This window comes from Podarcis erhardii (assembly GCF_964252035.2).
Source record: "Podarcis erhardii genome assembly, chromosome: 2".
Classification (NCBI taxonomy): domain Eukaryota; kingdom Metazoa; phylum Chordata; class Lepidosauria; order Squamata; family Lacertidae; genus Podarcis; species Podarcis erhardii.
The window spans coordinates 19,336,427-19,346,572 of NC_138498.1; the positions used below are offsets into that span (position 1 = coordinate 19,336,427).

At 45.4% G+C, this 10,146-nt stretch overlaps 1 protein-coding gene across 1 annotated transcript in view; it reads left to right on the forward strand.

Moving 5' to 3' along the window:
- The window catches only part of STXBP4 (syntaxin binding protein 4), a 136,031-nt gene extending 126,388 nt beyond the window's left edge, over positions 1-9,643 (forward strand). The window contains exon 18 of the mRNA XM_081849703.1: positions 8,768-9,643. Within this exon, the coding sequence (XP_081705829.1) occupies positions 8,768-8,888 (121 nt within the window). The 3' untranslated portion in view covers positions 8,889-9,643. The remainder of the gene's footprint in view (positions 1-8,767) is intronic.
- The last annotated feature ends 503 nt before the right edge of the window (positions 9,644-10,146 follow it).

Consider the following 10,146-nt stretch of genomic DNA (forward strand, 5'->3'; position numbering starts at 1 on the left):
GGGGCCACACAGCTGCTTCAGGCAGTGGCGAGGTTTTTTGAATTCCAGAAAGCAAAGTCCTCGGCTACCTCATATCTGAGATTCCTGCATTGAAGGGGGTTGGACTAGATGTCCCTCGGGGTCCCTTTCAACACTACAACTTTATGATCAAAATTACCATTAAATGCATCTGTTTTCTTAAGATCACTCCAGTTTTCAGGAGTGGTGTCACTGCTTCCACTGCTACATCCACCACCTGCACCTGAAAATTATGAAATTCACCTGAGCCAAATACTTTGGAACAGCACTAGGTAAAGGGACCCCTGACCATTCGGTCCAGTCGTGACCGACTCTGGGGTTCATCTCGCTTTATTGGCTGAGGGAGCCGGCATACAGCTTCCGGAGGTCATGTGGCCAGCTCTTCTGGCGAACCAGAGCAGCGCACAGAAACGCCGTTTACCTTTCCGCCAGAGCGGTACCTATTTATCTACTTGCACTTTAACATGCTTTCGAACTGCTAGGTTGGCAGGAGCAGGGACTGAGCAATGGGAGCTCACCCCGTCACAGGGATTTGAACCGCCAACCTTCTGATCAGCAAATCCTAGGCTCTGTGGTTTAACCCACAGCGCCACCCGCATCCCCTTGGAACAGCACTAGTTTGGAGCAAATATTTGCTCTGTTCTCAGGTGTTCTGATCATGACAATTTTGCAGATTCAGTCCCTGTATGGGAGAGCTGTAAAAGATTCCTGCATTGCAGGGGGAGGTCCTCAGGGTCACTTCCAATTCTATGATTTCTCTGTCCTCCCCTCCCTCCCTGAGGGGTTGCCAGCATGCCCCCCATGGATACACAGGTGCCCACAGAGACCACCCCTGGTGGCCATATGTTTCTCTCCCCCAGCTGAAGTGAGCCTTGAAAGGAGCATCCTATTGTAGCCAATAGATTAGGTGGTGTGGTGGTGACCACAACATGTACCCTGGCTTGCAAATGTGCCCATAGGCCAAAAAATGTTGGCAACCCATGACACATTGTCTTATCTTTGATAGGTCCCTCCCCTTGGGACAGGAATTTCCTTATGTCCTTCTATAACTATCATGTAAATCAATGGTGACGTTCCCTTTAGTTGTTAAAATTTGTTGTTTTACTCAGAGTAGCCCTTTTGAAATTAATGGACCTAATTGATTATCTTCAGTGAACCCTTGGTTTTGTTGGGTTTTTTTTTTAAAAAAAGACCCGTGGACAGTTACGTCCAGTCAAAGGCTACTATGGGGTTGCGACACTCATCTCGCTTTCAGGCTGAGGGAGCCAGCGTTTGTCTGCAGACAGCTTTCCGGGGCATGTGGTCAGCATGACTAAACTGCTTCTGGCACAATGGGACACTGCGTCTCTTCTGGCGAACCAGAGCAGCGCACAGAAACACTGTTTACCTTCCCTCCGCAGTGGTACCTATTTATCTACTTGCACTGGTGTGCTTTTGAACTGCTAGGTTGGCAGGAGCTGGGAAAGAGCAACGGGAGCTCACCCCATTGCGGGGATTCAAACTGCTGACCTTCCAGTCAGCAAGCCCAAGACTCGGTGGTTTAGACCACAGCGCCACCCGCGTCCTAAACCCTTTAGTTGGATACCATGTTTTTATTATTGATTATAACCACCCGAAGTAGGTTCCTAATAAATATATTTTCTCCTTGATGGCACCTCTCCCTTCACCGAAGTAGCTTCCAAACCTACAGAAATTTGTTCTCTACTGCCTGGCAACACGTAAATTATTTAAGGGCTTTCAAAACGCTCTGGAAACAAAAAAAGAAAATGCCTTTCCAATTTACCGAGGTTTCCCTGCCCAGTTGCCTTAATGCAAGGGTTACTTTCCATAACTGTCCCCAAAATTGACAAAGCTGAGCCCAGCTGAGGTCAATGTCATCTGCTTTCAGGAAGCAAGCGAAAGCATGCATTTGTGCATACCACTTTGAGTGTTGCTGTTGGTTGGTTTGTTACACTCAAGTGACGTAAGAATTTTATGAAATTAATAAAAAATAAATGTTCAGCCTTCTCATGTTTCTAGTCCTTAGTGAGGGGGCAATTTCCCACCAAGGAAAAATGCTTGCGCATTTCTTTGGAAGGAAACATCAGGGGTTAATTGGTTTCCTTTTTTTTTCCAATTCCAGTTTCCAGCTATTGACGTTTTTGTTATTATTTAAATATTCTTGGAAGGTAGCATAGCTACTGGCATTTTAATGTTCATATTGAGTTCGTCTTTACAAAAGGCAGTGCGCTTTGGGCTCTCATCTGAGGTGGAGGAAGAAATAGAATACATATTGAAATTAGACGTAGCAGTAGTAAATTTTAGCAACTAAATAAAGGTATAATTAGCAATCATAATTACCTTTACTGTGTGTCTACCGCAGCCTTCATCTGCGGCTTAACATTCATCCTGAGCTCCCCTCTTGAACCTGCTGGCATTAAAGGCTACGGAAAAGTGGAAGGAAGCATCTCAGCCAGCCAAATCCTGATGTTCTTATCCAGTCTACATTTGAGAAGCAATTCTGGCAACAACAACCAAAAACCTTCAGCCTTGATTGTAGTAGTAGAGATCTATGCGGCCTGTCTGCTCGAAAGATGGGTTAATCTAATTAACACACCTCAGGTTTAAAATGGGAAAGAGTTCCCCCGGTCTGGATTTATTTAGTGTTCGCGGTCATAATAATAAGACAACCTCCTTCGTCCCTGCTTTTGCCTGTCATGCTCAATTTAACATTAGCTTGGTACAGCCAGGAGAAAGGTAGGAATAGAGGGGTGATGCCGTCATTCATTCACCCATCATCCTCAGAAAAGAAGGATCTCTCCATCGGTAAGTCAGGGCTATAGCCCTGTGACGCAAAAGCTAGCCTTCAACTATTGAATGGGGGAAACGTGACCGAGCTATTGCTGCGGCGAAGAAGGAATAGCCTTCCCACCGCTCTCAAGGGGCCTCGGGCTGGCTATGCATGAACACACAGGGGGTGCAATGTGCTTTGCCTCGTGTTTCCCCGCCGTCAGTGTCCCCTCGCTTTGCTCCCCCCCCCCATGCACACACCGGTGCCTTCATGCCGTCTCGCCATGCAAACTGTTTTCCGGACACAATGGGACTTTTTTTTTGCAAAGGAGGCTTGTAGGCTCCTGCTGTGCTCATTTAGCACACATCTCGCCAGGCTTCCTTCATGGAGCAAACAATGGTACTCCCAGACTGTAGTCAGGTGGTTTTGTATTGTGTCAAGATTCGACCACGTTGTACTGAGCATGCCAGATAGTCTCCCCGCCCACCCTGAATCCTGCATTACATCTATGCTAACAATAAGATGTCAAGTAGATAAAGAACTCCACAACGTCTGAAAGCATCTGAAAGCAGCCCTGTATCAGGAAGTTTTTTATGCTTTGTTACATTTTTCTATGCGTTGTCAGCCAGAAAAAGACCTTGACACCTCCACCTGCGTAAACTACTCTGGTGCTGCAGGTACAAAAAAAAAAAAAAAAACTTGCATGAAGAACCGCAGGAGAAAGATTTAATCCTGTTGAGGAAACAGGATTCCTCTGCTTAGACCAGTTTGTATGACACTGAGCACAATGTTTTTGTATCACAGACCCTCCAAGTGTCCCTATTTTCCTATTTACAGAAGCCGTCCCAGTTTCTGATTTGATCTCAGAATGTTCCACTTTTTCTTAGGACATCCCTATTTTCATTGGAAAAATGTTGGAGGGTATGGTGTTATGCAAACCCCAAGCCAAGGAGATAAGTGCAACCTTTAAGAGGCTTCTGAAGAGGAGGGAAGGGTTATGTCCCACAGAGGACCTTACAGTCTTCAAATAAAAACACCTTGGAGGGCCACAGGGAGGTTAGGCTGTCCTCAACCAGAGCCAGGGCTTTTTTAGCCATGGCCCCGATCTGGTGGAACACTCTGTCACAAGAGACTAGGGCCCTGCGGGACTTGACATCTTTCCGCAGAGCCTGCAAGACAGAGCTGTTCTGCCATGCCTTTGGCCAAGGCACAGCCTGACCTCCTCCTCTGGTAATCCACATAGAACGCTAGCCCAGTGGTTGCCATTAATTTGACTCTGAATTGATTTTAGAATGTATTTCAATTAATTGATTGTGATTTTATGTAAACTGTGTTATTTATACTGTTGTTAGCCACTCTAAGCCCGGCTTTGGCTGTGGAGGGCAGGATATAAATAACTACTTCTTCTTCTTCTTCTTCTTCTTCTTCTTCTTCTTCTTCTTCTTATTATTATTATTATTATTATTATTATTATATGCTCTCTGTTCCTGAAAATTCCACATTCGGCAATTGAGCTTTCAGGCCAAAAAGTATTTTCCACTTCTGTGCTAGAGTTACCTTTCACTTTCTGATGCCTCCCAGATGCAGTGGACTTCCAGCATCCATCCAGCCTAGCTAACATGACCAATGGTTAAGGATGATAGTAGTCTAGAGGCAATTTACAACCATCAGCCCCCTCCCCTTCCACCACCACTAATGGACAGAGGCATTTCTTAAAAGCTCTGGCAGATTGGCTGCTGGGCTGGAGGTTTCCAGAAAAGGACGTTTCTTCCAATGAAGGAGGCATGGCTTTAAAAAGTAATGGACCATGCGGAAATGTCAAAGCTAGCAGCAATATTAAGATGTCAGAAAGATGAACTTTTTATAGAAGTATGGAGGCCTTTTCTGGACTATTTGGGAAAGCACTACAGGCAAACGAGATTGTGGGCAGGATTCGAGAAAGGGGCAGCGGAAGAAAAATGATCAAGTACCGTATTTTTCACTCTATAAGACGCACCAGACCACAAGATGCACCTAGTTTTTGGAGGAGGAAAACAAGAAAAATAATATTCTGAATCTCAGAAGCCAGAACAGCAAGAGGGATCGCTGCACAGTGAAAGCATCTGTGATAGCTGTGCAGCCTGCATTCGCTCCATAAGATGCACACACACATTTCCCCTTACTTTTTAGGAGGGAAAAAAGTGAGTCTTATACAGCAAAAAATACTGGGTAACTGTTTTAGAGGGATTTCTGCAATAGACAAGAGTTGAATATATAATGCAGGAGAAAAGGGTTTGAACGAAACACTGAGGGGGTGGGGAGTCAATACATGAAAAATGTAACCATTTAATTTGATTATTATTATTTTTTGGAAATTCAATAAAATCATTATATTGAGGGGGGAAGAAAAGGATATTTCTGAGTAAAACATGTGCTGCGATTTATTACTTCCCTTGTTATTCATTGAAACGGTTTGAATTTATTGACTTGGCTGTTTATGGGTGTTCCAACAGGTTTATTATGTGTATTTCTCCTGGCCCGCCTTATGCAGTAGGTGGAAACATTACTGAGACGCTATTGTGGCATTTTGATTGTTAAATCGTCTTTCCTATTGGTTTGTTGGTTGTTTCCTTCACTGTTATTGCCTTTGTTGTGGTATGTTATTGTTAACTGACTTTGGACATCCTGTTGGAAAGAAAAGCAGGTCACGGGCATTAAGCTGAAATAAAATGGAAATGAATGTTTTGGGCAAGCACCCTGAGGAAAATAGGCAGTTTTTCAGAGGACGCCTAAGGTGGTTACAGGTGGAAGAATACCTACTTTTTACTCAACCTCTTGGCTGGAGCGCGTTCCCCAACCCTCTCCATTTTATTTAGGGTAATAAAAGGGAATGGCATTGAGACCCCTCTGTGGAGTTGCTGGCTCCCACCCCTATTTACGAAGCGATGGAGGCAGACTTATGGGAACTCTAGCAGTGGGGCAGAGTCGGGAAAGGCAAAAGAGAGGAATAGCAAGCTGACCCAAAGTCCAGAGGTAGCATTATTATCGATTTACGACCGGGTGGAAAGTTATCAGGCTTTGAAAGACTTGCTCACAAATTTATTGACAGCTGCAGGAATTATCATAGCTAGGAAGTGGAAGGGGCAAGCAGAATATAAAATGGAAGAGTGGTATAGAGAGGTGTGGGGTATAGTTATTAATGATAAATGTGCCATTAAGGTAAGACGGAATATGCAGGAGCAATGATTTTGAGGAGATATGGAGGGTGTTTGTAGAATTTGTACTGTTAAAACAGAAAAGGGTAAAACCATCGCAAGAGGTGTTGAAATTTTGGGAGCTTGGATAGTTACAATGGAATGGTCTTGGTGGTGGGGTGCACATTTTTATTCTCATTTATGTATTATTATTACTTTGTCAAGCCAACAAACAAATTAAAAAAAAGGGAGAGATGGCATAATTCAGCCTCAGAGCCAGTTTGTAAATATGTGAGTATCATTTTGAACAGCATCTTTCTGATGTCCTTATTTCATCAGATTGTTAAGTAAAACTGTTTTTTAAAAAATCCAAATGAAGGTGTTGACAAAGCTAGTAACATGCTGTTAACTTGGGCTATCACCTTAATAGGACTTCTGGATTTCCTTTGGTGCAATCCGACCGCCTTATACTTTTACTTCCGCATGAGGATCATTTTGTTCATTTGTTTATTGATGGGCTACTCTGGATACTAGGAGGGAAATAAATTACAATTTTACATTTTAAAACAACAACAGGAGAACAGCAAATGAAGCCACTAGGGTGTGTGATGGTTAGGGTAGCCATATGTCCTACTTTCCAGGGACGCAGGTGGCGCTGTGGTCTAAACCACTGAGCCTCTTGGGCTTGCTGATTGGAAGGTTGGTGGTTCGAATCCCCGTGACGGAGTGAGTTCCCATTGCTCTGTCCCAGCTCCTGCAGACCTAGCAGTTCAAAAGCACATCAAAGTGCAAGTAGATAAACAGGTACCGCTGCGGAGGAAAGGTAAATGGTGTTTCCGTGCACTCTGGTTTCTGTCAACAGTGTCCCGTTGCACCAGAACCAGTTTAGTCATGTTGGCCACATGACCCGGAAAGCTGTCTGCGGACAAATGTCGGCTCCCTCGACCTGAAAGTGAGATGAACACCGCACCCAACAGTCGCCTTTGCCTGGACTTAACCAGGCAGGGGTCCTTTACCTTACCTTTTCCAGAGGACAGCGCGTTATTGGAGGTGTCCTCTTCCTGAAGGTTGTCCCCGCCCAAGGTCAAGAACCATAAGAAGAAAGAGCCCCAGGAAATTCCCATCAACAGTTAGCACCTGGGCAACAGATCAGACAGATGAATTACAGTGGTGCCTCGCAAGACGAAAATAATCCGTTCCGCGAGTCTCTTCGTCTAGCGGTTTTTTCGTCTTGCGAAGCAACCCTATTAGCGGATTAGCGATATTAGCGGCTTAGCGACTTAGAAAAAGGGGGGGAGAAGTCGGAAAAACTCGCAAGACGTTTTCGTCTTGCGAAGCAAGCGCATAGGGAAATTCATCTTGCGAAGCACCTCCAAAACGGAAAACCCTTTCCTCTAGCGGGTTTTTCGTCTTGCGATGCATTCGTCTTGCGGGGCACCACTGTATATCTGTTGAAGTTATAGCCTCCCCACCCCCTGCATTCACCTCTGTCTGCAGTTTTTGCGTTCCTCTTTTGCTGATGCATATAAGCAGGGCCAGGGACGCGGGTGGCGCTGTGGGTTAAACCACAGAGCCTAGGACTTGCCGATCAGAAGGTCAGCGGTTCAAATCCCCACGACGGGGTGAGCTCCCGTTGCTCGGTCCCTGCTCCTGCCAACCTAGCAGTTTGAAAGCACGTCAAAGTGCAAGTAGATAAATAGGTATCGCTGCAGCGGGAAGGTAAATGGCATTTCCGTGTGCTGCTCTGGTTTGCCAGAAGCGGCGTGGTCATGCTGGCCACATGACCTGGAAGCTGTACGCCGGCTCCCTCGGCCAGTAAAGTGAGATGAGCGCCGCATCCCCAGAGTCGGTCACGACTGGACCTAATGGTCAGGGGTCCCTTTACCTTTACCTATAAGCAGGGCCACCCTACTGATTGCTCCCTTGAGTCTTTGTAACTTCCAGGACACCCTTTACAAGTGGCTCTCCCTTCTCCTTTGAGGGGGGCTGGTGGAAGAAGCCTCCATTTATAGGGAAGCATGATTTGCTTTATTGTCTGGAAAGGTCTTCAGTTGGTAAGCTTTTAAGTTTCCAAGTACTTGGTAAGCAGTACATTTCCGAGCACAAGTGTCGGTTCTGACTCTAAAAAACCCTAAACGGCCTGGGCCCTGGTATACCTAAAGGAGTATCTCCACCTCCATCATTCAGCCGGGACAGTGAGGTCCTCCTCTGAGGGTCTTCTGGCGGTTCCCTCACTGCGAGAAGTGAGGTTACAGGGAGCCAGGTAGAGGGCATTATCGGCAGTAGCACCACCTTGTGGGGTAAACTCTTATCAGATGTCAAGGAAATAAAGAACTATACAACTTTTAGAAGACATCTGAAGGCAACCCTGTATTGGGAAGTTTTTAATGCTTAGCATTATGTTTTTATATGTGCCAGAAGCCTCTGGGGAAACCCATCCTGATGAGCGGGATACAAATACAGTGGTACCTCGGGTTACATACGCTTCACTTTACATACGCTTCAGGTTACAGACTCCGCTAAGCCAGAAATAGTACCTCAGGTTAAGAGCTTTGCTTCAGAATGAGAACAGAAATCGTGCTCCGGGGGCACAGCAGCAGCAGGAGGCCCCATTAGCTAAAGTGGTGCTTCAGGTTAAGAACAGTTTCAGGTTAAGTACAGACCTCCGGAATGAATTAAGTACTTAACCCGAGGTACCACTGTTGTTGTTGTTGTTGTTGTTGTTGTTGTTGTTGTTCACTCTTTCTTTCTTTCATTTCATTTCATTTCATTTCATTTTTTATTTTTTTATTTTACTCCCCTCCAGCCACGTGACTCAGACAACATCCTGGATCCATCCTGTCACCCATGTACTGGCCTTGCCACGGTCCGAAGAGAACGAGGAGGAAGAAGAGAGCTTCAGAGAACTTCCGGATCCCAAAGGCTGAGAACATCAGCCGGCAAAAAAAACAGATGCAAATGGTGGTATCATCCCAAATGTCAAGAGATGACCCACTTCCAATAGTCTAGCTCCCATGAACTAGTTCCGTCTGAAACAATTTATCAACGTTCCTCTCGCTTGTGTGGTGCCGGCTAAATAAGGCACTGCCTGCGTCAACGGACTTTCTCTGGCGTATAGATAAACCCAGCCGCACAGATCAAGCACCTGTGATGATTTGCAGCAAGTATTGCAAGCACATCTGGGTTTTTTAAAAAAAACAACGGCAATTCACACCTGCTTCTCCGTCTAATGCTATTGGTCCTTTGTATTATCTATAGCCTGTTTGTATAAAAGGCAATCCCCAACATTCCACCAGTAGTTTTTTTGCTCATATATGTGTAGATGGTTGCCATTAACGGAGAAAAATAAAGCAATACAATCACGGGCAAAGTAGTGGCTTGCGCGAAATCTGCCCTCCGCCCCGATGGTGTGACCCAGCCCTCAGCGACAGTGGTTTTGGGCAGATTTTGGGGATTCTGCCAGAGCAGATGACGCTCATCCACTTTTTGATCCAGCTGGGTCAGCAGAGGAAGGCTTTAAGACGACAGAATCTGCTGGAGTTATCAAGAGATGATGGAAACACAGGGGTGTTCAAGCTTGTTTCAACAGATCAAGAGAGTATCGGCTTAATGACTCAGCAGCATACTTCTTGAATGATTTGGACAAAATAGCCCAGACTAGACATTTCTCTATGGCCTATTAAACTGTGGGGAGGGAGGGGTTATTGTTACTGTTTTTCGTTATGCTACCTATTTTTCTGTTCTTATATTGTACACCGCCCTGCGATCTTCGGATGGAGATTTTCATCATCATTAGCCGTTTTCCTAGGGGATGATCCAGAGTCAAAGTGAGTAGCCGGGCTGCACAGTATGGTGGTACCTTGGTTCTCGAACTTAATCCGTTCCGGGAGTCCGTTCGACTTGCTAAACCATTCGAAAACCAGGGTCCTTGAGAAATGCCGTGGCAACCAAACTAGCTCAAATCTGTAGCCCAATTCAGACAGCGTTGCTTCAGGGCAACCCAGCACAGTGATCATGGCTCTAATCTGAAATGGTCTTCTGTTAAAGGAAGCAGAAGCAATTCTTGCTTCTAGCAAAGAATGGATGCATTTTCCTCCCAGACCCAAATCTTCAGTTTCATTGCCTTTCCAACCAAGGCATAAACTGAGTCTAATTAGGTCAAGGTTTTTATCCCGCTAATGGCCA